This window comes from Synchiropus splendidus, chromosome 6, assembly GCF_027744825.2.
Source record: "Synchiropus splendidus isolate RoL2022-P1 chromosome 6, RoL_Sspl_1.0, whole genome shotgun sequence".
Taxonomy (NCBI): domain Eukaryota; kingdom Metazoa; phylum Chordata; class Actinopteri; order Syngnathiformes; family Callionymidae; genus Synchiropus; species Synchiropus splendidus.
The window spans coordinates 22,474,697-22,500,964 of NC_071339.1; the positions used below are offsets into that span (position 1 = coordinate 22,474,697).

The 26,268-nt window shown below is 43.4% G+C and overlaps 2 protein-coding genes across 3 annotated transcripts; one reads left to right on the plus strand and one right to left on the minus strand.

The window, feature by feature from the left end:
• Positions 1-10,595: 10,595 nt before the first annotated feature.
• Positions 10,596-21,400, plus strand: nudt3b (nudix (nucleoside diphosphate linked moiety X)-type motif 3b). 2 transcript variants are annotated; one of them, XM_053868869.1, is made up of 6 exons: positions 10,596-10,952; positions 12,890-13,000; positions 17,744-17,788; positions 17,866-17,950; positions 18,128-18,313; positions 19,865-21,400. In XM_053868869.1, exons 1-6 carry the CDS (start codon positions 10,854-10,856, stop codon positions 19,885-19,887), a joined length of 549 nt encoding a protein of 182 aa, XP_053724844.1. In that variant the 5' UTR covers positions 10,596-10,853; the 3' UTR covers positions 19,888-21,400. The 2 variants fall into 2 exon arrangements, with proteins under 2 accessions (XP_053724844.1, XP_053724845.1); XM_053868870.1 differs by having other exon boundaries at positions 18,128-21,400.
• A 1,718-nt stretch (positions 21,401-23,118) lies between these two features.
• On the minus strand, positions 23,119-25,994 carry rps10 (ribosomal protein S10). The gene is made up of 6 exons (XM_053868920.1): positions 25,896-25,994; positions 25,323-25,472; positions 23,698-23,872; positions 23,424-23,498; positions 23,294-23,349; positions 23,119-23,198 (listed from the first exon to the last, which is right to left on the minus strand). The coding sequence occupies exons 2-6, from the start codon at positions 25,470-25,472 to the stop codon at positions 23,157-23,159; spliced, it is 498 nt and encodes a 165-aa protein (XP_053724895.1). The 5' UTR covers positions 25,896-25,994; the 3' UTR covers positions 23,119-23,156.
• Positions 25,995-26,268: the final 274 nt, after the last annotated feature.

Consider the following 26,268-nt stretch of genomic DNA (forward strand, 5'->3'; position numbering starts at 1 on the left):
TTTCAATTGTGACGCCTCTGAGACCGTCCACGTGCTGTGGCGCGTCCAGCGTGACGAGCGTGACACGTTAAGAAACAGAGCTTGTCGCCTAATGGATCACATCATGGAGGTATTGATGGAAGGATAAATTCCAGTCAAGTACTATATGTTCTGGTGCAGCACTCAATGCAGCTGGGATGAGGATCAGCTCCTCTAATTGCATAGCCATAGTTCTCAGTGGGGATGTCAGGTGGGAGATTAGATCCCTTACCAATGAGAGCGCAGTGCTTCATTTCGTTTCTGAAGTTTCCACTCAGCTCCCTCTTTACTGAATGCCGGACAATAAAATCAAAATGCCTTCCTCCACTTCTTAGACTATTACTACTGGGGCACTTGTTATAGGGTCTTCTTTTCAAACAGTGGCTTCTGAGGAACGCTCTTCAGTTCGTCATTATGGTTGTAGATAGATGGCAGCGTGGATCTTAAATCTCTGTTTGTTCCTTCACTTGTTCTTACATGAACACAAACTCTTTCCGCAGCAACGTTCACACTGTGTTACCGGCAAAATGAATGAGTGTTATTTCCCGTCCTTGTGTTTATAATATTCAGAATGAATGAATTGTGTTACATAAGTCCTTATAGTGAGATATAGTACAAAAATATACATCCCACAGTTGAAAAAAAATCATAATAAAGGATGAACAATTTTATTCCTGCACGTTCATCTTAACATAAATGTTCATATACAGTGAGCAACTGCAGAATCGTGAGATTACATGGTATGACAGCAATCCGTACTTTCCAAGTAACACGACAGGGGCACAAGCACAACAAGTCTCCCGTGTATTTCTGTTCCAGTGTTGTAGCCAGGACATGTTGCCCATCCTGCCTGTTGCTGGACCGAATGGAGCCTCCGAGCTCTTTCATTGAAGCCCAAGCGTGAGTGTACTGCCCCCTTCAGCTCATGAGCCACTCCACACTGTGCTCGGATGATAGTCGAGGCGATTTCCATGTCAGTCATTAACTGCAATTTTCTACAAAGCCTGTGAAATTAGGTGCAGCTCTGCCTTCACTGTATGTGTTCAATATTTCCACAGACAAAAAAATTAGTCAAGAAATTAGCTTCAAACGAGGCGTGCAGTGTTATTATTTGAGGCGTTAATATGATTGATGAATCCATCTTTTGCCCATTAACCTTCAAAAGTTGTCAGTTTCCACTCCACAAAGAAACTTTACACATCCCATACCAAGGCATTGATGTAACCTGCCATATATCAGAATGAGAATTCATCATGGTGCTCTTCCCATGAATTGTTTCCTGCTGTGTCTGCATCCTGACATGCCGCCAGCTTGGAGCAATATTCTGAGATGCAACAGTGTGTTAGATAGTGCTGAGTAGAGCGATGATTTTTCAGTTGTGTCTTTGTTTTAAAATGTGTCATCATTTCAGCTGTAGATCACGTTTAGTTTTAAGTATATTCCCCCATATTACTAAAAAGAACAGACACTAGATTAGATGTTTGTCTTGACATTGCATAAAACTTTTCTTTTTAAACTCAAGTTCCAAAACAATTTCATTGTAATTCAGCCAATGTTTATGTTTTACAATGTCACCGTTATGGGGCCCATATTGTACTGCATCAGTTAAGCAAAACAAATTAAATTTCTAATTGAAGTTGCGTGACTGAGACAGTGTTTTAGTATTATGAGTGAGTACAACACTTTTCATTGAGAAGACTGCTAAAGAAAACCTTTTTCTCAATGAAGACATGGAAGTCAGAGGACAAGGTCAGTGTAGTCAAACACAGAACGGCAATGCTAGATTTTATTCACATTGCCATTGTTTTCTTTTTTTTATCGAATTAAATGTAAACGTTAAGGACAGTAGGACAGTACATCGTTTTGTAAATGATGTTTCACCATCATAATGTCTCTATAATGTGGTTTTAACCTGACTGTATATTAACCACCATGAGGAGCACATTGATTCACTCTAGTCAAACGTGGGCCCCCGTCCACAGTGTCTTATCTTATCTCGATATTGACCCTGTTCAGGACTGGGGTCTCCTCACTGAGGAAAACCTGTAAAGAAGGACCACCAGGACTGAACTTTTAGAGACTCCTGAAGACACTTCGACAGTATCTTGGCTCCTGAGTCAAAGAGAGTTCTACTCCCAGGCTCTGTTGTGCAAGAGAACTTCTCACTATAACTTTCAAGGCAGTGATCCATCTTTGAAAAACCTTTGCATATTTTTCTCCATATTCTTCATCTTTTCTTCATGATTTTCTAGCCTTTCAAACGTTTTTATTTTTGGTAACAGTTAGTCAACCTTTTTTTCCTGTGTTGAGGTAAAGTTACTTCTAACAATGTTCACTTCAATCCAAAGGACCTATGAAGACTTCACACATCTGTGATTCTCTTCACCGGCTCCTAAAACTTTTAAGAGTTACCCACCCTGGCCAAAATGCTGCCCCAGTGCCCTCTGTCAGCTGAACTTTCATTTCATGAAGAGAGTCCTTTGTAATGTCAACACATCTCTCACTCCACTGAATCTGATTCCACCCTTACCGCGTTCTCTTCTTATCCTCCCTACACACTGTCTTTGTCCATATATTTGCAACGTAAAAAATAATAGTGTATACAGGATTTCTTTGGTCGGAGTGGGTCACACCTGTGGAGCGTTGGGTTGACTCGAACCGCATCAAAGGGATGTGTGTGTTTGAGCGAGATACAAAGGGTGGAGGGGTCTGGGTGTGTGTCCCACGTCTCTGTGGGCCTCGGAGGCAGCTGAGCTCCTGAATATTCATGGACCAAATCCAGCTATGAGACTGACAGCACGTTGAGCTGTCTGGGGACGTTACAAGCGCTGCAAAAATGAGGAATCAGAGAGACAATTTGCACACATTATTGAACAGAGTTTTTAACACAGATTCATTTCATCCCAAACAAACACCTCACATCTGTCAAATGCACAAGCATTCCATTTCTAAACGGACTCATTAAACTGTGAAGCTGCACCGAGAGGCTTTCTGCACTGCGTTTGTGACGAATATGTCCCCTCTCAGGATCACACGCCTCTCTGCCCCGTCCCTCCTCAACCCGGCGTGCACAGCAAACCCCAGAGATTACTTGTTTCAATTAGCTATGGGGCGGAGAGAATTTAAGCCACGTTAATTCCAGTCACTAGTACAAATCCCAGTGAAAACGACCAGCCAGTGGAGCATAATCTCCTGCCCCCAGACGTCGCTCATTTCATGGATACATAATGCTAATTATTCTGTAAGGAAGTTCTGCGCACATGTGATTTGTTGGTGTCAGTCATTACCAGCTAATGCCACGGCAGCGTGCGTGACTAACAGACGCACACACTCACTCCCCGCCCTTCACTGCTTCTCATTAAACTGAAGTGGCAGAGAAACTGTTAATTGCTGTATAAACTTTTGCTAGAACAAGTTCTTAAAGTTCTGAATGCTGTTCATAAAGCAGCTTTCTGCGTTGTTCCTTTTAATTGGCTTCTCCACCAATCAAACTTTTCTTCACCTGTCAAGAAGGCAACTCTCATAATAGTCAATTAACTCACTCCACCATTCTGTGTCATTAGCTTATAGCGTTCATGAAATTGGTTGCATGAGCAAAATAGACATAATTATTAACGAATTTTTAAACTAGATTATTATGAATGTCATTTTCAAATACAGCTTCTTCCAACTACTAAAGGGCTTGATACTTTTCAAACATAAAAAGTACTTTTCTTCTACATCTGTGGCTCAGGATCAGTCATTCCGAGTAATGGCTGGAAGTGAAGAGGGGAGTGCAGGCAGGGTGGAAGAATGCGGAAGGTTGAGGTTAAAGAGGACAACAAGCCAATTAGATATGAAATAAAACAATTAGAAATGCATTATAAAAATGTCCCGTGTCTTATATTATTTTATTCACGGATGCCTCAGGGAGTCATCCTTTAAACAGCATTTTCATTCAATAAATCACAACATGAATACAACCAGTTTTAGCGCTGCAGACGCAGGAAACAGTCCTCTAAACGCCACTCAACACAAGGAGGCTGGTCTCATACGTTTAAATGCTCACACTTTAGATTAGGGAACATGACTCTAAAAAACTTATTGTGTATGTACTAGTGGTATATTAACCAGTAATTTATCATTAAAAAGTATTGATTAGTGTTGCTGATACTAGATTTTACCCTGGAACCTGTTCTAAACAACACCATGAATATCATGTATTAACTGTAAATTAAAAAAAAAGCAAATAGTTTATTAATATTTTATGTGTTCCCAAATCTATCACTCAACCTTATTGTTACGCAGATTTCCACGATATGATATTTTCCTTCACCTAGTTGAGTGTATGTGTTTACTACATGTAGTGACAATAATTGCTAAATATCTTCTATATAAATATCTAAAAAAAAATAGGGATCAGGCATTTTCTATCTTGTTTCTGTCTGTATGCTGGAGACATGTACAGACTACCTCTCATTAAAACAATGCCAATGATACCTGAGCTTTCCAGTCACGGTTTTCCTGGTTGGACAGCTGATGAATGCATAACAAAACAGAAGGCACATCTGGAGTGGGCTGTACTGAACAGACTCTAGCTGAAAAGGATTTTATTTATTTCCACTGAGTGGGAAGGCACCATTATTTTTGTCAGCCGTTGAATACATAAAGTTGTAAATCTGATTGTGCAGTTTTCAGACATATCTTTTGTTTTGTCAAACATTTAATGCGCCAGATCATACAAAGTACAAGAAGCACAAAAAATCAAAAATATCAAAATGAATTCAGGAACATTCACACAGCTGTTGCTAAAAATAACCAAGCAGGAAGTACCACCATGTAATTTCACACTACCAGGGTGGGTGAAATAACGAACTTGGTACACCACACTCAGCCTTGCTGCCTCCCACTGACACAGAACAGATTGCCATGACCACGTGGCGCACAGATTCGATGTGGCTGATGGTCAGATGTCAGGCTCGAGAAGGACAGAGCTGTGATCCTTGATGGCCCTTGTTATCCGGTCCGATTCCTGTCGCTGTCCGTCACTTGATGCACTGCATCTGTGAGATCAGAATAGGGAGAGGACAGTGCACCTGGCACATGGAGCACTTGTTCAGTAGGCACTAGGTGGACTGGGCGGGGTGGAGGATGCAATTTAATTGGAGGTGTTTATAAGGGTAGGTAGGTAATGTTCATAAACAAGTTGCCTGTGAATTTACCTATCAGTGGATCAAAATGAAAATGTGTCTGCAGCTGGTTAATCCTCCTACAAGATAGATGATGGATAACAGAGTCATTTTCATCACAGATGCCACAGATGAGTCAGGCCAGCAGGGCCAGCCGATTGACCATATGCTCCAAATATGAGCTGCATAAACCTCTGAGACACATCCCAGGCTCAGGTGTGACCGCATGACCTCCAGAGCTTGTTCTAGCTGCAATAAGAGACATAAAACGCCGCTGTGTCCACGAGGCAATATTTTATTTCGAGACACTCAGACTCGCACAGCATTTTCTCAGTGAAATGGAATCACAGTCCGAGCAATAAAAGTCTTTCGAGTGAAAATGTTATTAGCGCTACAAAGATTTATGATAACGGACAACATGAGGTTCCACAAAACAAGGGTTTTTCACCCCAAAAAGTCTTTAGTCTGCCATTTGTAGGTGTTGTGTTGGTAATTTAAATACATTTACCGTTTCGTAATCATGCATTATATCGTTTAATGCTGGAGGCAGAAAATAGAAATCTTTATTAATCCCAGGGGAAATTGTGTAAAACCTCCTTCCACCCTAAAAACCTCCTTGATCCCACTTCAGATGACATTCAATTTGCAGAATAACTGAATTTGAGGAAAACTGAAACGGTATCTGAAACGGTCAAGCTCTGGTGTATTTATTTATTTATTTTTGTTGCATGCCTGCCCCAACATTCAGCAATTATAGAAACCTTGTGGAGTCCATGCTGGAATGTTTTCTCTTCAATTACATTAAAATAAATTGTTTTTTATTGCTTCTTTTTTTTTTCAAGGAATTTTTTTTTTTTCTAAGTAAAGATATTTTACTCATTTTGTATGATGAAGTCATACTATGTGCTATTGATATGTTTTTTGTTGATACGTGCTATTGATATGTTTATTTGACATACAGGAATGGACCTAACGATGAAATGAGGAGTTATTTCAAACATGAAAATGACCCAGGGAAAACGTGCTCATGACAACTTTCTTCAGCGATAAATGACGCCACAGTGGCTCCTAGTGGTCACAGCAGCAATAACAGTTTGGAGATACCGTACGTTATGAAGAAGGGATGAATTACGAACACCACCAGGCTGATACATGAACAACAGACAAAACATGAGTCGATTCTTTACAGAAGAAACACTCAGGTGCGAGGTCCAACACCGCACACACAAAATCTACACGCTGAAATGAGGAACTAATGAGTTTTCATCTAACCAGCTTGATATTGATGTGTGTTCACAGATCGCAAGAAGGTCAATGTCACTTTCCGCCAACAGAATTGCTAAACATTTATTGCTTGTCTAAAGACTAAACCCGCTGATTTCAGGCCCTGGGAGGGAAAACACAATCTGCTGCTGATTTACACATGAGTGTGCAAATTTACCTGGAGAGAAAAAGCTATTGGAAAAGGTTAGCGCTGCTAGCGCTGCCCTTGAATGCTATTGAGTTGCTGCACCACGACACATGCCCAAGTCTGAACCACCGACACTTCCCTGATGTTTTAGTGACATTACTGCTTTTTTTCCTCTGTTGAATTCCCTTTGTTTTTCCTGATCAAATCGTTGTCCACATAAAATATCCCATCTGTAAATCAAAACGCAATTGGATGCTGACACTATAAAAGAAAGTGTAAGTAAATGGAAACTCTTTAGGCCAGACATCTGGTGCTGCAGATGGGAGTAGTTTAGCACCACGCAATACATATTTTCAATGTGGTGGCATTGTGAAACATCCAAAACAGAACTTACAAGTGGTTGTTTGGTTTGCATGACTTTCTACACCTCATCAAATAGAAGCGTACGTGCTTTGCAATGGCCCTTTTAGCACAGCTCATAGCTCACTGCACCGTCAGACATATTGCTGGCCCCTTTATTTTTTGCTTCCACTCGGTCCAAAAATTCAACTTTACCGCTTTTGTTCCAGTTTTGGACCATTTTCAGGAAAAAAAAATCAGCTTTCAATATCAATGTAACTGTATGTTTGTGCTGGTATGTTGTTCATTGTTTCCTGATCGTTTCAAATCTAAAACAGATTGGCAAATCTGTAACGATTTTTGGACTTGAAGATGAGTTGAAATGATTGTACGGTCTTTTATTCAACAAGCAAATAATGCGTCGCTTTTGGAAGATGAAATGAATAATGTATGTCTTTCCCAGACAGTTTAACATAATTGTCCTGCTTCCAGCATCAGTGGTGATGTTCGTCCTGAATAAACTGGTTGCTAATAAAGAACAGAGGGTGTTTATTCTTTTTATGACAAGATCATTTCGACTATGATGGTTTAACAAGGAAAATTTACAAAATAATTCTTTGGTTGAATATGGCAACATGCTTTCATTTTGTCTTTTGTTCACTTCTTGATTTGAAGTTGGTTACATATTTTAAAAACTGGAGGAAACTAAATATTTATAACGGCCATGCCTAATTTTTCTTTGACTCCATTTAGGTCTTCATTGAGTTTCGCCTTGCCATGAAAAATGATGGTTACTCACGTAACCCAGGTTCTATGAATATGTGCGCAGCCCTCTAACGGCCTTCGCTATTGGTTAATCCAAATCGAGGCACTGGCCTCAGCCTGAGACATTGATTGATTGGCTCTCCGGAACCCCGAAGCGAACCCAGACTGCTTCTGTCACGTGTGGCACGAGACCCCACTCTTCCGCCGACACGCCTCCTCTGGACATTCTGTCCGCGTCCACGTTCAGCACACCTGGAACGTGACGTGCTCTCAGAGATAATAGATGAGAGGCCACCCACAGAAGAATGCGAGCCGCCACTCTGTGCAAAGAGGGTGCTCTCACCCCCCCCCCGGCGGTTGATGTAGGCAACCGTCGTGGAGTTGTCTGACCTGACCATCACGTGATGACCCTCCAGACGCGGCGAAAAGTGTTCCAGCACTTTCTCCACCGCTAATAACTCCAACAGATTTATGTGCAGCGTGGGATCGTCGACACCTGGATCCTCCGGAGCTCGTCCCCTTGTATGGATTCCTTTTCAAACAACAGCCTGTCCATGGAAGCTGCCAGGAAGGTCATGTTGTTCACCAGGGTCCGAACGTGCATACCGCACGCATAAGCCCGGTCCAAGAAGGTGGCGGTAGTACGGTCTTTCTCGTCAGGGAGCCGTTGCTTACCGTCAGTCCAGAGAGAGGAGTTGGGCGCCAGACAAAATCCAAGCGTGTCCCCCAGAGGTGGCAGCACCCTGGTGGGATCGACGCCTTCCACAGTGGAATACACGGCATATCCCCTAGGCGGCACCTTGATCGTCAAGGGCGCCTGAAGGTCTTTAGTCGAGTGGGCCCAAAGCCTGGTCATTTTAGGAACCGTGGCTGAGGGTCTGGACGCCTTCTTCGCAGCCTTTGCGTACAAAGGCACTGAGAAATCCTCCTCTTCTGGTTCCGCCTGGACAGGGAGGGACACTCCGAGGGTCTCCGCTGCCTCGCGGAAAAGTTGGGGCATTTCGTCCATCGGGTACCTGCTCTGGCTAGGCCCCGCTGGAGTACTCTCGCCCTCGTCCACAACCACCAAGTCGTCGTCGTCGGGGGAAAATCTTGAGGTGGACCTCCTCCTCGTAAAAACGACGCTCATCCTCCTCCGTAACGTCCGCCAAAACCATCTTCGCTGGAGGTGGTTTAGGAGCGGACTGAGGAGGCTGAGTAGGTGGAAGAGAGGCCGACTCCTGGTCGACTCCCTTCCAGCGTGCTAGACCCGCCCGCCTGCGCCGCTCTTCTCCTGGAAGAGCCACGGAGGCGGGACACAAGTCCAGCAGTCTCAGGTGTTCAGGCCCCAAGCAGACGACGTAGGCGTCATGCTTGTCGGACTCACCGAGAAAATCAGCGCAGGACGAACAGGAACGCTCCATGTTAACCCCGATGGTTGTAGTCGCAGGCTGAGTGGAAAAAGGAGCAGAGCGGCGGGAGCAGGGGAGAGTTATACGTGGTGGGTGGTGCCTTCCTGGGCGGAGAGCCAATCAATCGAAGTCTCAGGCCGAGGCCAGTGCCTCGATGTGGATTAACCAATAGCGAAGGCCATTAGAGGGCGGAGCACATATGAAATAGAACCACGTTTTACGAATATGGCTATGGCATGTTGATGTACAGTTGGATGGCGTGAGCGCCCTCTGCCGGTGGACGTAAACATTAACCTTTTCCGAATGCATGGCTGAGACCGTGTTTGTATGCGCAGGAGAACGAGCATAATAAGGAGTACTGGTTTCCATCGCAGTTTCCGTCAGTCTCCCGAGTAGGGTGATTTTATTTTTTATAACGTCCGTGTCAAGCAAAAGGGAAGAAAATCTTAACCTAACTGAAATCTTGTGTTGCGTACTGCTCATATGGATTTCAGTTCGGAAAACGTTATTATGTGAAGAAAATTCTTCATAATAAAAGTAATAAGTATTGAAGAGGTACTATTAAAAATAAAAATAAATAGATATTTTAAACTATGAGGAAAAATAAAAATAGAAAAGGAAGGTAATAAATATTTTACCACAGGACTCTTTCCACAGCTGTTGTTTCATTTAAGAGATAATATTAAAGGAACAAAGTACGATTGTGTTTTATAATACATTTTAATTTTGATCCGTACAAGAACAAAAATAGACGTGGGGAAAAAAGATGATCACTTGATAAACCTTAACACTGATAATGATAATATAATATATAATAATGAAGTAGTCTTCAAAACAACAGTAAGCAATTTATGACATTGTCAGAAATCTTAAGTTAAAGTAGTTTAAGATGATGAATATTGAATGTAACCATCAGACTCAGAGACAGCTTAATTTGCCATGTATATAAGAAACATATAGTACATTTTTCCACCTGACGGTGACTCTTAAGGATTATTTATTTATTTTGATACAAACAATACACAAGACTGAGGTCATATCGTCATATAAATTACCACAATAAAAATGTTGTAGAATTAATGGATTCATTAATTCAGATATATTAAGTATAAGTGACTCAATGGAAATGCCCACAGAAAAGTGAGTGTAGTGAGTAGTGTAGTTTCGTCTTTGTGAGTCTTAGGGGCGGGATATCACATCACCACAGCGTTGTAAAACATATGTTCATTTGCGCTACATATTGCACGCATCATTTTTTTCTGGTATGTTTGACCACAACCATAAGAGTATTTGCATTTTTGTTCGTGACGGCAGGCAGTGGTTATTTTAAGTTTTTCATAAATAGATTTGCTGAGTTAATAATGCGAGACCCAGCAATATTGAATGTAAAAACAAAAAAAGGAAGTGATGATTCCCGGGCCCTTGAGCAGTACACCTCACACCTGTGACTCTGTTACCCACAATGCACCGCACCAAAACATAACGCACCGCCGATTACGTCATAACCACCTTGGCTCGCAACATAGGTGATTCACCCGCTCTCCGAACTACGAAAGGTTAAACTACGTTGTGGGCGGAACGGTTCCGAGTAATGGCGACCGTGCCTTAGATGTTGCCGAGGTTTGGGAAAATGAAGCGAAGAAGAAGTTGTCTCTGTTAATTCAAACGCCGAGTTTCCCCGGAGGAAGACTTTGCGTCCGGTACATCCAGCTTTCCCACTTGTTCAACGTGACCGTACTTTGGAACTTTTTCGCCGCCGAAATGATGAAGCTCAAGTCTAACCAGACCCGAACTTACGACGGGGATGGCTACAAGAAGCGGGCAGCCTGCCTGTGCTTCAGGAGCGAGTCGGAGGAGGAGGTGAGTCCGAGGATGCTGCCGCCTGGCAGGCCGAGCTAACGGTAGCAGCCGTCGCTCCATCCAGTTTATCGCTCAGCTGTATGCTTAATAAGAACGCACCAGTGTCTTATCGCCTCAACGTATATGGCAGCTTCACATATGCGTGTGGAATCCTGCCATTTTGAGTTTTTTTCATTTGCAGTGCCGACTCGGTGTTATGTAAGCTGCTTTAGCTGTTCGATAGCACCCCGACGTTAGCTGCATGGTAATGCTAACTAGCCCTTACAACCGGCTCCTGGACAATGTTCGCCTCCTGCGACACATTCTGAGCTGAATTGCTTCCCTAAAATGCGTCTTAGTGCGTAATCCCAAATTCCGATGCCTCTGAACGCCCAACGTGTTATTTTCCAACGGAAGTACATCGGCAACTGGAAGTGCTAACCAAACATTGGGATGTTAGTTGTCCTTGCCGTAGAAAGCACCGGCCGTTACACCGGTTCGTTTTTAAAAACGTGTGCTTTATATTCCGTTGCTGCAGAACTTTGATGGTTTTTGTGGGTAAAGAAGAGTTACACCTTGATTTAGTGCTTAATATTTTGACACCCTGCTGTCAAGGTGCCGCCAGTACCTGAGTGTGAAACCCGCCCGGGCAGTGAGTGTCCAGTGATCGCTGATCCAAAACAGTTCGGGAACTGATACACAAACAACTGACAGACACAAAGATTTCATTGTAAGGCAAGTGTTTCACAAGCTGATAAAAGCTGTTGGAATAAATAGCGAGTGTAGTTCATGTAGAGGCTAAATCGTTCACAGCATTTGCTCATAACTGTAAACAAGCTGTTTTCCAGATCAAACCTGTTAACTCATAACAGCGACTGCAGGCATTGGGCCAGATCTAGGATTTTACTCTTCAGTCTGTTCCCACCAATAAAGCCGCTTACTTTATAGGAAAACAAAATGGCAAATTTGGCGTGGAAGTGGTCTGTCTGTCTGTTCTGAAAATTATTTGATTTACTTTTTGAACATGTGGGTTGGGAACGATCAACCTATTAAACACCAATACAGGAGACTTGAGCACATTTTCTTTTTTGACTGAATTTGTTCATTGGTGAAGCAGCTATGTACCATGTCATGCTCTATCGCAAAATCCACTTTCATTCACGCATACATGGTTGATGGATTATTGCCTTATTGTTTTGTTGATAGGCTTCAGGAAGTGGATAATTGAGAACATTTCTTTTTAACTTTAATCTTCCGCGTGAAAGTACTGAAATGGTGAGTCGCTGCAATCAGTTGATTCCATTTTAACCATGACATACTTAATGTTCCGTTTTAACTGTATCAAAAGCGCTCTGCTGTAGAGATTGATTGTGTAGAAGATTCTGGAGGTCAACCGAAATGAAAGTATGCACTCAACTTAAGTTCACAAGCACATGGCAGGCCAAATGTAATTGCCTAGGCACTCTGAAATACTGTACCATCACAAACTGTTGAGTAAAATCACCAGTGGAAGGTGGAAATAATGAGTATTATTTCACCAGCAAATGCTCAATTAGATTTTTGATTTTTATTGCAAGACTTTTTAAAGCTTTGTATGTTGAAAGTATGTTACAGTGTTGTCTTGCAGAACTGCCTTCTGTAGTCATCTCTGACTAGCACCAATGCACCTTTTATAAAGGTTTTGAGGTTTCAGCATTGCTTCCTTTGCTGCTAATGTGATTCCATCCATTTAAAATTATGTGTCAGCAATGCAATCCACCAAACATACATACTGTGAAGTGGACAGGTTTCAAAGACACATGACATTTCTGTCCATCCTGCTGAAGTATAATTGGGTGGGATTGTTTGACCATTGTTGACTAATTTGTCGTCTCCCTGTCAGCTGACATGCTGTCAAAACATCACATTAGTGTTCACTATTGATTTAGACTGTCTTTAAAATCTTTTTTTCTTGTAAGGTTCTGCTGGTAAGCAGCAGTCGACACCCAGACAAGTGGATTGTTCCTGGGGGAGGAATGGAGCCTGAAGAGGAGCCCAATGTTGCTGCAGCACGGGAAGTTTGTGAGGAGGTTTGTATTCTTCCCTTTTTTCTCTTGCAATTGAAATCGTTGAATCATGAAGTCTGTCAATAAGACACAGAAGTGAAGTTATATGGTGATACTAGTTCAGTCATGATACATTTTGTCAAGGAATCATATGCGCTCTACATTCATTGTTCAGTGAGTCTCGCAGGATCCTTCCCGAGTGCACCACTGTGTAGAAAGACACAGGGATCACCACCTCACCTTACACAGTTTGGCTTAAATAAAGCGTAGCAGCATTAGGATGTAATTGAGGTGGCCTTGTTGCTGAGTGCAGATGGAGTCACCTGACCAGGAAATGTAGAAGCTCAACAAAGGATTATTGTAGGTCATTCAGTATAACAGCCATGTTTATCGCCAGATCTCACAGACAATACTGTGCTTTTTTGTTCGGAGTAAAGTGTTTTGAAGGTGTCTTATGATCAATGATGCTCAGACTCAGATTCCTTCATCAGCACAGTGCTTATTTAAGATGAGACATATCCCAAAACGGTGTTATTCATGGTAACTACTTTACTAAACAGCTCTTGTTAATGCATGCTTTATGAATGGGCTGATTATATTATACATTTTGGTGCTGTGTGTGTAGGTGTGAGGTATAAATTATTGACCAACACTTTGAATAGAATCTCAAATGACAGGATGTTTTAGTAGAGTTCTATGGGTTTTAGGGGTGTGATTGAGTATTATTTTCATTGTCGACTAGTCTGTTTATTTTTTCTATTCGTCCACTAATCTCGAGTACTTTTGTTTGCACCTACCTTGAATTTCTGTTTAACCTAAGGTTGCTTAAATCATCTTTACTGTTAAGTCATCTCACTGTGGTACTCGGACACCATATGCTTTTACACAAGCATATTGAACAGATAATGACACATAATCCAGGAACATTATTTAATCTAAACATAAGTCTTTATTGGTCATACATGAACAATTAAAAATCATCAATGTTCATATACAGTATGTATATCTTATACTACTGTATATCTGATCAACATGCTCAAAAGGTCTGATTGGAATAAAACTATGCATTCAGTGTCTCTCCCTAGTAAAGTTCTACTTACTATCGGTGCACGACACTATACATGTTTCCTGCGGAGACAGACAGGACATTTCTCAACATCTTTGTAAACAAAACAATGCCACACATTTGAACACTTTACTGTTCATCGGTGCTCAAACTCCTCCGTGACTGGAACTGGAACCGGTCAGCCTGAGGTGGTGACGCGGATCGAGGGGCGCACAGCGAGTTAGAGCCGGATCTCAGTCAGGAGCCAACAAGAGGAACTGACATTAACGTATCTTCGTGATTCTGGAGAATCTGACAATTTCTCACTGCTTCTGAGTAACAACCGGTTCTCAATGCCCATCCCGCGGCCTGTGTGTGTTTACACAAACATGCGGGATGCACAGAGGTGACGTCTACCAATTTTTGCTGTCGACGTCATTGATGACTGATGATAACTAATCATTGCAGCTCTCATGGGTTTCCTTATTGCTACAATGCCATTCTCTAAAAATGTCACCAAAGTCTCAACAGGAAGAGATGGACTTGGCAGCTTCTCAAATATACAAAAATCTACATCCACACTCATTACTGTTCTTTTCTATCCGATATCTGTGACCCCAGATGTTATGTAGTGTAGGTCAGCAAAAGTTTTTCTAGCCAGAAGTGATGTTCTGAGAAACAGTCCATTTGCAGCGTGGCAAATTGTTCTCAGTACCAGCTCATAGGATGTATTATATTTCACTTCTATTAAATCATATCCATATTTATCACTGGGCCCAATACAGTGCTCTCAGACCCATTTCATCCCTGCTGGCATCCTACTTACATGAATGGCGAGAGAGCCTAGCAACATGCAGCTGCATCGTGTTACAAAGCTGTGTTTAGGTGTCCGAGGAGGTCAGACAGCGATGGATGCTTGAATAGCCGCTCATTGTACTTTGGGATTACCACCGGCGCTACAGAGTGGAGTCACAGAGCAGATAGAGGGACCATTTTAGCTGACGTAACCAACATTTTAGAATGGTCAGAGACTTGGGATTGGTAAGCAGTTCTGAGGCCATTATCTTGCTTATACAACCTGCATCAATCACCCAAGCCTGGTGTCCCTTGAGTGAACATGCTGTCCATCGCATTGGCATTTAGAACCGATGGCGACAGAGCCACGCCCCAGCTGTCAGTTGTTGGCGGGTCACTGACCATAAAGCCTTTTCTGTGTGTGTGATCCATCACAGTGACTGATGCTGATATCATCTCTTATCCTGGTGGCTGCTGTTTGGGAGCTTTGGCGGCTGCAGAACGCTGCTGCTTGCCAACACATTTCTACAGAGTCAGGGGCGCAGTGGCATCATGGGGAAGGTTTCACGAAGGTGATGAAAGGCCGTTTCGCAAACGTGTTTCCCTGCATCACTGTGCTTTGGGGGTTTTCCTAAGCTTCTTATTAGACGGTGGTGTAACAGGACATATCCTAATCCCAACAAGCTCATTCTGATGACCACAAGTGCTGACTGATGGCTTCTGCCCATTGGTTTGGGGTTTGGCCAAGGATGAGGGTGAAGACGCTCACTAGAGCAGGTCAAAGGTTTAAGACGGTGCCTTTGTCTGACTGTGTGTCCGTAATCCGTGCTTATGCTGAGTCGCGCTGCTCGCCTGTAAGAGTAAGTCTCAGGACGGTGTTGTATAACTTCATTGGTGTAAAATGTCCTCCCCAACAGAGCTGAGCAGATTTGGACTGAGCAAGATGGTATGACATCTTTATAAATTCATACGGGTTGACTTTTGGCCTATTACTTTATTCCTGGTATGTCTTGGGGTGTCTAATTGGGGGCTCATTGCCCATTTGATCCTGTGCGTGACAGTTGGTAACTAAGACTATGAGGGAGGTGGGGGGCACTCGCAGGGCTCTACTTTTATTAATAGACTGAAACTGGAAGCGACAAAGATGTGAGGTGGTCTTAACTTGACTTTCTCCTTCACTCGGAGTTCACCTTGCATCCTGTTGGTTTAAAAACAGATCAACCGCTTGTTTCTTTTTTTTTTTAGGATGCGAGTTCGGTATAGTAGTTAGATGGATGGATGGATGGATGGATGGATGGGTGGTTGAGTGCGCCTAGATGTTTGTAGCTTGGTGCCCATTTTTTCAGGAGGACGGTAGTTGTCGTCATCATTAGTGCCACTGTCTTAACTATATGGTACTGTATGAAACCCTTTCTCCCAAAAGAGCCACTGTCAATTGCAGTAACCTTTTTGATAAACAATTCTCTTGTGCCTCTAAGACTGCACAAACCCATGCCACAGAGGCGAGCTTTGTGAGCCCCAATCCACCGATCCATTTCAGCAGTGACTGCGGCGTCTGACAACCAAGCAGGAAGAATATGTGGACTGCCCAACTTATGTCTCACGTGTTCTCTTTGATTTGATCATTTCCTCAGTGTCTATGGCGTCAAATAGAGCATAACTGGCTCCGTAGACGCTGTGCAGCTTCCACGTAAAGCGTGATTCATAGTCTGCACTGATACAGTGTTGAACTTTGAAAATTTACTGGGTCTACTTTGCTGTCCTTCGACTGACTCCTGCCAGAGTGATCCATTGTACTCAATACAAACGCGGAACCCAGTCTCGAACCCCAGAGCTTTGGGCGTGAGGATGCCCCTCAACACTGCAACCAGGGTTGTGTTTATACTATTTATGTGCAGCTGCTCCTTTCTCTGATTTGATTTAAGCAAATGATAGTTGTACTGCATTGTACTAACATTGAACAATGATTTAATATTTTGATATTTTTCTTGATACAGTTCAGTAGAGTTAAAGCTATGTTATCCATATCAATGTATCGTGCATCATTTAATAATATGTAGGCCTGGCTTACGGGGAACAAGTGTTTATATATTGATTGTATCAGATGTTACCATGCCATAGAATGATGTATTGCCTGTATTTTTTGAATATGGTAGACACACCCCCAGCCAAAATAAATATATTTTTTAATTGCATGCTGAATCAATGAATCTCAATTCCCCCCCCCCTCCCAAAAAAAACAATTCCAGTTCCAATTCTATCAGGTTAAAAGGTCATTCTTTGTGGCTCCCCTCAATCCTGATTTTCCATAAAGTGAATACCTACCATGTTCCTGTTAATGGTATCACTCTGGTCTGCTGACACTGTAGACTTTTCTTGCGAAGCAAATCTAATGGGAGAGCAAATGCTCATTGTGATAAACAGCTGTTGGGGTTCTATCTGTCTGGAATCCATAGTGCTCACCCAGTGCCCAGTCACTCCGACATGACTTTTACCTCCGACAACTTGACTCTTTCCCACAAGGATCATAAATGATTCCCAGATCTGAATTAAGATACAGTCCATCTTACTCGGGTTGGCTCTTCTGCTGAACATGTCCAGAAACCCTGGGTTAGAAACATTTTGGACAGTACGTATGATCACCTGAGAGTTCATCTTTAAGTGTTAATAAATCTTGTATACTGTAAATATGGTGATGCCCTGTGGGAGTCACAGTGCCCACCGCTATGGGAAATTGTGTATTTCACTGGTGCTGATCTGGGGTCTTCAATTATGTTTGAAGGTCTTAAACGGGTCCTAAATAGTATTGAATGTTACTTTAAGATTAATGCAAGAACCTCATGTCTCTTTTATGGCTGTGTGTATTGGAGGCGCACTAGAATCCTAAGGTGTCGTCTCACGTTTCTCAATCTTATCTACTGTTACAGGCCGGTGTGAAGGGGACTCTCGGTCGCTTGGTTGGCGTGTTTGAGGTGAGCCTCCGTTCTCATCTTCTGCGCTTCTCAGTGAAGTAGAAGTCCTTCATAACGCCTAATGTTCGCCTTGACAGAACCAGGAGAGGAAACATAGAACCTACGTCTACGTTCTGATTGTCACAGAGGTTCTGGACGACTGGGAAGACCTCGTCAGCATCGGTAAACACCCTTTCTTTCCCGGCCGTGTGCTAGCATGTGGCGTCCTCCTGCTTAATGTTGGCAAGTGTGATGTCCTCCTGACGCCGTGTAGTGTTCCCATGATTGCTCTTCTGCCCCTCCTGTGTCGTCTCACATGTCTGGACTGGCTCTCACAATGGTGTCTCGCTCTGTCAACAGGCAGGAAAAGGGAATGGTTCAAAATAGGCGATGCCGTCCAATTGTTGCAGTGTCACAAGCCGGTGCAGGCCACCTACTTCGAGGCTCTGCAGGAGAGCTGCCTGACCAGTAACGGAACACCCCTGGTGGCCACGATAGGCGGAGACCTCTCCCCCACCTACAGCATCAATCAGAGCTCCGTGTCTGGTATCAGATAACTAAAAGCATCACTGAAACCTCCCAAAGCTTTCACCACCACTTGCGCTCTTATTTGTGTTCTACTCTTCTTCTCTCTGCTCTCTCTAAGACATGGTTTGCCTTGCCAACTACTTTGTGCCAGATCGGTGGCACAGACTTGACAAGTGAAAGACACTTTGTATGTTTTTTTTCTCCCGACGCCCTTTCCTCCATTCAGATTTTCTTTCGACTGAAACTGCATGAACTGTCCTCGGCTCGCCCCAACCCTGCCCCTCCCCTCCGCACCCTTAGCGCGGTGTTTATTGAATGCAAGAACTACTTTTTACTGTCGTCACGTAAAAGTGTAAACTTAGTGCTTCAACAGAAGGCTTTCGGTGGTCCCTTTTAAGGTGTCCTCCATTTATTTGTTTCTGTGTATGAATGTTCCCCTCCATGTGCTGCCCGCCCCCCTCTTGTTTATGAGGATAGGAACTATTTGGATACGTGGGAAGTGACTAGTCTTGCATGAGCACCGTGACGCCCCGTGCAGACTCGTGGTGAGGCTCGTTTTCTGTTGCTCCTTCTCGTGTTCGTGTATGTCTCTTATAAACTTGTTTCTCTCAGAAGCCAATCACTACAGTTTCACTCTGAACTGGGAGTGAAGGAATGTCAGCCTGTAATGTAAAGCCACCCACACTTTCCCACCGAGTCCCGACACTGAAGAAGACAAACGTGTCGTCCAAACTGCCCGCCTCAGTCTCAAACCTGCAAATAATGACGTGCTGGGATCTGTGGCCGATTGTGACGTGGTGCACAGAAGAAGAGAAGCGGCTTGCTCAGACGCCAGCCAGGCCACTGATGGAGGTTGTGACGCGGTGCATGTTTGGTGGTGGAGCTGTGAGAGACGCTTCTGTTAAGATGCTGCTAATGGAGGCGTGCGTGAGAGACTTAAAGTGAGAGGAAGGTGTGTTGTTGAGCGGTTATTCCAGCATTCTCTCCCCCGATGGACCCTTTTCTACTGATGCGACCGTCTCCTTGTCATATGGGTGTAGCAAGGAACCCCTGGCATTCTTCTGTCCGTTATGGATCTCCAGCGACGAACTCGTCTTCCTAACCGTGGCACCAGGCCAGTCCACTTCACGCTTGGACACAATCTTCACATATCAGCTTCACATTTCAGTTTCCTACTTTAGCTCCCGCCCGTGTCTCTTTCCATTGTTTACATGTGTTGATCGTACCGGTGACTCTAGCGAGCACTTTTCATCATATTTCTTTGATCTTCTCCACCTTCCTCATGTTTAGTGTTGCATCTGCATCTCCTGAAAAAGCAGTCCAAACAGCTTGTGGGAGCAGTGCAGAACAAACAAGCCTTGTACAGTTTGACACCTTGTTTTTAACATGAAAAATGCTTTTGGATACTAGTTTTTTTTGTTTGTTTGTTTTCTCTAACGTTGGCTCTTTGGCTGAGCGGGTCGCTCTGCCTGGTGCGCGCTCGTGCAGCTGGCTCAATACTGTGAAACTGGAGGCGCTGTAGATAGCAAGTCAGAGAGTTTTATTGTATAATTGTTTATTTCTGTATAGATCAAAGGCTGGAGGACAAATGACAACAACTCGCCGGCGGTCTGTGATGCTGCACGTCATTTCAACGCAGGCTGGAAGAACTGATTAAAACATGGCACTAGTTTTTAGAACGATTCTTTTGACCTTGTTAAGATTTGACAGACGATGGAGGCTGGAGTGAAACCGCCAGGATTCCTTGGCCGACTTCGAGTCACGGTTAACATTTCTCTGCTGTCATGAAGGCTGCTGAAGAACAAGTAGTTGAAGCTCAGATGACTCTTCTGTCCGGCCGCTGACCGTGGCTGATGAACAACCACCACTGGTTTTGGGAAGAAGAGAAGATTGTCAGTCGTCTTTTTCTTCAAAATCTGTGGCACTTGGTAATCACTTGTAAAATAGTTGAGTGACGGCAAAGTTGTCCTCTAATCTGAGTCAGCTGGGGGAAGTTGATCTGATCTCACAATATTTGCATTGGATAAATCCTTTTTCGGTTGGTTTTCCGCACATTTTGAGACTCCACTTACCGTGGTGTGTCAATAAAGTTTCACATGGACGTTGAGTAACTTTTGAGTCCTTAACTTTAACTGTTTAATGTGACTTGGAGTCGTTGCATTCAAACAAGACACTTTGGCAATGTCAGAGCTCAGACATTCCAACTGCAACTTTCCTCTCACCCAACCGTTTAGTTCAAATGACTTGAAGCAGGTTTCAGTCGCCGGAAGCTTCTCGCAGACCGAATGTCGTTCTCTTTTGCAAGCAAATGTTTCCCCATCATTCAGAGCACCGGCTGTCCTGCGACTGAAACCCAGAGTCCCGCTTTTCACTGTGCTGGCGTCCGTCGCATTTGTGTGACTTTGACCTCAGTGCTTATCACCGTCTGGCATGAGGGCGTGGTGGTCGAAGTCCCCGTTTACGACGCTCTTATCGGGTCTTTGTGATGTTTAAAGAGACAACCGAACCCTGAGTAAACATCAGTCCAGGTGTGCCAGGTACGGCGACGGGATTCAGCCAGAGATTGTTGTTAACCACTTCTTCTTTGCTTGCCGTTTCCATTTGTTCTCTTGTTTTTGAAACTAGCTGTAAATAGCTGACGCTGCCCCCCTCACGTCCCCCCCCTGCAGCGGGTGGAAGGAGCGATTAGTAGGATTTGTTATTTTTAACTTAAAATTTCTCGATTTAATGGACTCTGTGATTGATGCGTCTCTGTGTGGTGAGAAAACTGTCAGGCTCTGAGGCCTTCAGGCTTCGGGACGCTTGATCTGGAGATCAGCGAAAAGAGGGGTCTATCGCCCTCTCTAGTGGCCAAAGTGGGTACTGCGTCCTCCGATTGAATTTCCACCCTTCAAACACATGAAGAACGTCAACACTCACAGAAGTTTACCTCAGCCTTGAAGTTACATACGTGTAAATGTGTTTGACAAGGTCCATGTGTCACTGGAGCTCTTTCATTTTCTCGTCATTTTTTGGGGACTGTGGAATAAAACCAGTGCGAGAAGACTGAAGATTGTAATATAAATGTGCCAACAAATAAAACACCAGTATTTCACATTTGTGCCTGACTTCTCTTTGTTTCCTCTTTAGGACCAGTTGAGTGACAGGGCATTTGTCATTTACGCATCATCATTCGTTCTAGATTTAATAACATACACAGGTGCTCAAGTGGAATTATTATAGTTCATGATCTTTTCAAAAGAAAAAAGTCTTAGAAGTTAAATTCCAGATATATTGAAGTTTTCAAAAAGGACTAATTAGAATTGGAAAAGGTTCTCAATCAGGAAATAGTTAAACAAAAAAAGGTAAATCTAAAGTTTTTGGAAAGAAAAGAAAATGTATTTACAGATGACAGAGTAAAAAGTCATCAAGTACAAGTAATCACTTAAAAAAATACAAAATATTGTGGGGAAAAAGTGCTTGATGACACTTGTATTGAAAATGTGTAGTCAAGCAGTTGGAAGATATAATTAATATAAAAAAAAAAAATAAATGTATAAATTAAAGTCTCAGTCTCAAACCTGCAAATAATGACGTGCTGGGATCTGTGACCGATTGTGACGTGGCGCACAGAAGAAGAGAAGCAATGGACCCTTTTCTACTGATGCGACCGTCTCCTTGTCATGTGGGTGTAGCAAGGAACCCCTGGCATTCTTCTGTCCATTATGGATCTCCAGCGACGAACTCGTCTTCCTCACCGTGGCGCCAGGCCAGTCCACTTCACGCTTGGACACAATCAGCTTCACATTTCAGTTTCCTACTTTAGCTCCCGCCCGTGTCTCTTTCCATTGTTTACATGTGTTGATCGTACCGGTGACTCTAGCGAGCACTTTTCATCATATTTCTTTGATCTTCTCCACCTTCCTCATGTTTAGTGTTGCATCTGCATCTCCTGAAAAAGCAGTCCAAACAGCTTGTGGGAGCAGTGCAGAACAAACAAGCCTTGTACAGTTTGACACCTTGTTTTTAACATGTAAAATGCTAAATAAATGTAGTATAAATGAAATATAAAATGAGTGAATACTGAAAAAGCAGATGACAAACCACCAGGATATGATGAAATCAAGTATTCTAGCAAAAACAACTGAATAAATGATGAAGCTAAAGTACCTACATATGAAGTGAAAGTAGTCTGGCAGCCAGGTTTCACGATCACTAGCTGGTGGCTGCATGACTATCTGTATGCAACCAGGCTTCCCGCTTGTGTTTCTGGGTCATTTCAAAGGCAGTTCCTCCTCAGCAAAAATCAACCTGACTTGGAATTATTCTGATAAAGTACCTACAGTACTCAGGAGTGCAGTGTTTTACCTGGAGCACTGGCTTCGCTATGTTTCCCCTCCTACATCCTCCTGGTTTTTGGTTTCCAATTGATTCAAGAACACCTTCTGTACAACCCGTCTCTCTGTCAAGCAGAAATGACCAGGCAACACATGCAACATCAGTTGCCTTCATCCTTCAAGGGCCATTTAAAAGTTTCAGGCAGATGGTCATTGTTGTTTTTTTTTTTTAATCGGATTTTCATTAGTTTCCCCAGAAGTCAAACCTGCTGCTCCTCTACAGTGTTACTTGGCCATCTGAAAAAAATCGTTGCTGGATCTAAACTGCACGTCAATACCGCGAATACACCTGTGCACCTGAGATGCAGCCAACATTCAAACAGTCAACTGAACTGAAGACGATTCCAGCACCTCCAGGCCATTTGATTCATCTGTCGCGATTATTGCAGGTAAAGCATAAATGTTGCAAATTCAGTTCGTCTCTAAAAATGAGCACCAGACAAGAGAGGTGTTTTGAATTTTTATTGTACAAGAGTAGGTCAAATTTACTGAGGCTGCTGTCCTCTGCCGCGTCCAAAGCCGCCCCTCTGCACGAGGAAGGAAACCGTGTCACAAATTGAAATCAAGGCGCAAGACTTGCGATGAAAACAACATCAGGGAGTAAAAACACATCTTCACTTACGAATTGGAAGTCGGCAGCAGCTCCAGCGCCGGCCTCTGCTTTCTTGTCAGCACCAGCTGGGAAAGAAAAGGGTAGGTGAGAACAGCACACATCACCAGGCTCTTGTGTTCCTGAGCAGCAGTGTACGTACGGGGAGCAGATCGCCTGTAGGCATCTCTGTCAGCCTCTCCACGGTTCAGACGAGCAGGTCTCTCTCCTTCCACTCCTGTGGGCAAAGCAAACACTCAGCTGTCGTAACTGACACTGGAAACCCAAACATGCTACATTTCATCTCTTAATTCGGGCTGAAACGTCCAGCACAATGGACCCAGTGGATGAGCAGAAAAGCAGACACAGAAAACAGGCCCATACCAAAGTGTCGACACCAATATGCAGCGCAACCGTGGTGCAATTGTGGCACTCACCCTTGGGCCTGGGCCTGGCGGTGTCGGGGCGAGTCTGGCGGCGGAGGGTGGCCGGCACAATCTCAGAGGGAAGGTGGAGGAAGTCTCTCAGGTACTGGATGCCCTCGTTGGTGAGGTACCAGTAAAAGTGACGCCAGGCGAATTGCTCCTTGACGTAGCCACATGACTTCAGGGACTGCAGTGGGAGAGAAGACGTTCCTCCATAAATAAGGATTAACCAAGCGTCTCAGATCTGCGAGGCCACAGACGCATCCTCGCTGAGGTCCGATTCATTCTCACGTCTACAGTGACAACTTCAAAAGTCAAGCCCTTCATATCCTCTAAAACAGTGATTCTTAACCATCAGGCCAGAGCCCATGGTTGGGCCGCGGGCGCCCCCTAGAGGGCTGCTAAAAGCTTCTTAGTTGTGCACCTTTCTACCGTGAGACGACAGTTTTAATACATGAGCCACATATGGTGGCAGTAGTGAGTCACTGAATTGACAGCTGCAAATCTGTGATGGTTAACAACTATGGAGAAGTTCTTGAAAAGAAAAAAGTTATGTCCCCCTCAACAGTAAAAACTATTCATCAAAGCACCTGTTGAAGCAGTTCTGAAAATTAATTGGAACATTTTATGGCGATACTTTCATTTACACATATCTTCTTTGGAGTTTAAATATATCGTTTTATTTTATGAGACTTAGACATGGTTTAATTATTTGTTTTATTCACATTTATTTCAGCTTTCCAAATTTTCTCAACAGTTGGCATCAAGTGTATTGTTTTTCTTTTTTTTCTTAATAAATTTGATGAATGACTTGCACCTGGTTCTGCTGCTGGTTGGACCTTTCCATGACAAATGGCAATGATCACATAGTTTCATGCCATTTCACAAGGTTTTGGTGTGTAAGTAGATTAAATATGGTTATTGATCACAAATGAAATCCAGAGTAATGAATCAGTCCTATAGAATGGGCCTCGGGGGGGCATTTGTTCTGGGAAAGGTGGGCCCCCCGAGATCAAGGAGAACCCTGCTCTAAAAGTTTGTCTTTGTCTTCCTCAGACTGACTTGGATTCGTTGCATTCAAACAAGACACTGTGGCAATGTCAGAGCTCAGACATTCCAACTGCAACTTTCCTCTCACCCAACAATCCACAGGAGCTTTGACTGAACCACGTTAGAGTAGCTGGAACTGTCGCTCAAACACTCTTTTGTGGCTGTGACAAAAGGAAATGTTATCTTTTGACGCAAGAACAGTCAGCCCAAAGAGGACAGCATTTCCAAATCTTCAGATCACAATTCCAGAGCCACAAGACATCTGCTGTTTTGGACAAACTATTTCAGTACCATCTAGCAGTCAAATGAACACAATTAAAAAAATAAACATTTGCAATTAAGAGCAATGGCATGAATGTGTTCCCAGAACTATAGGAAGCATCGTGACTGGTACACAGAACAGAGCACAATATTCCAACCACACAGGAACATAGGATTCGCTGTGGCTACTTCTAGCGGATTCGCACCTGGATTGATGAATGGCTGCATGGCCTGACAGCAGCTATAGAGCGCAACATTTGGCATCAAGGTAACAAGTCAGCCACTTGATCCCTCTCTCCTTCACATCCACATGATTTAAGTCTCACCTGCATCGCTTTCATCACATGAAGGTTGGGCACGTTCTTGTCAGCAAGCTCGGGATGCTTGGCCAGGTGGACGTCTTTCTTGGCCACCATGACTCCCTCCTTGAAGAGGAGCTCGTAGATAGCAATGCGATTCTTCTTGGGCATCAGCATCTGTGACGACCGATATAAAGACAATCACTCACCCGAACATACTGTCAGACGGGATGCTAACCGACTAGCCTAGCAAGCCAGGGCCGCCTCCAGCGTGAACGTATCACTAGAGTAAACCCTGAGTAAACTTGATATAAGCAAGCGGCATCTTCCAGGTGGTAGGAGCGGTTGAATACATATATAACCGAGCAAAAAATAGTTAAATAAAGCCGGGCAGTGCTAACAAAATGGCAGCCGTGAGGAGACATCGGTACCGCTTCCACAATCCTAAGTAAATCCTCATGAATAAAAGTGAAATGAAGACAAAATGAACTCCGAGAGCAACATTTAATACAAACATCATTACAATAGAGTAGATGAACACTCGTTGGACGGAAAGATGTCCAAGATATATTTAGATTACATCGCTTGAAATTTCTTTACCTTTCCACTTGATAGGGGACCGGAGCCGGAAGGACAGACGTCATGCAACAGGAAGCGTTTATTCTTTTCAAAGGAGAGTCTCTGTATGACGACAGTCCCCTAGCGACAGGGATGAACAACTACATAAATTGGGTTACTGACTTGGAAAAGTAAGCTGATATATTTGAAACACCTAAGCCATCGAATTTCTCACTAATAATAAGAAGAAATAAATAGCCATGGCCTGCCAGCACTTGTGTGTATGTTGTGGTACAGTTGTTACTTCAATGTTTAAACAGCCCTTTGAATCGCCAATAAACAGAGGTGTAAATGTTTAAATCTTTTTCAGAAGTAGAAGTCGTCATCGATTTTAAGTAACCACACTCAAGTTTTT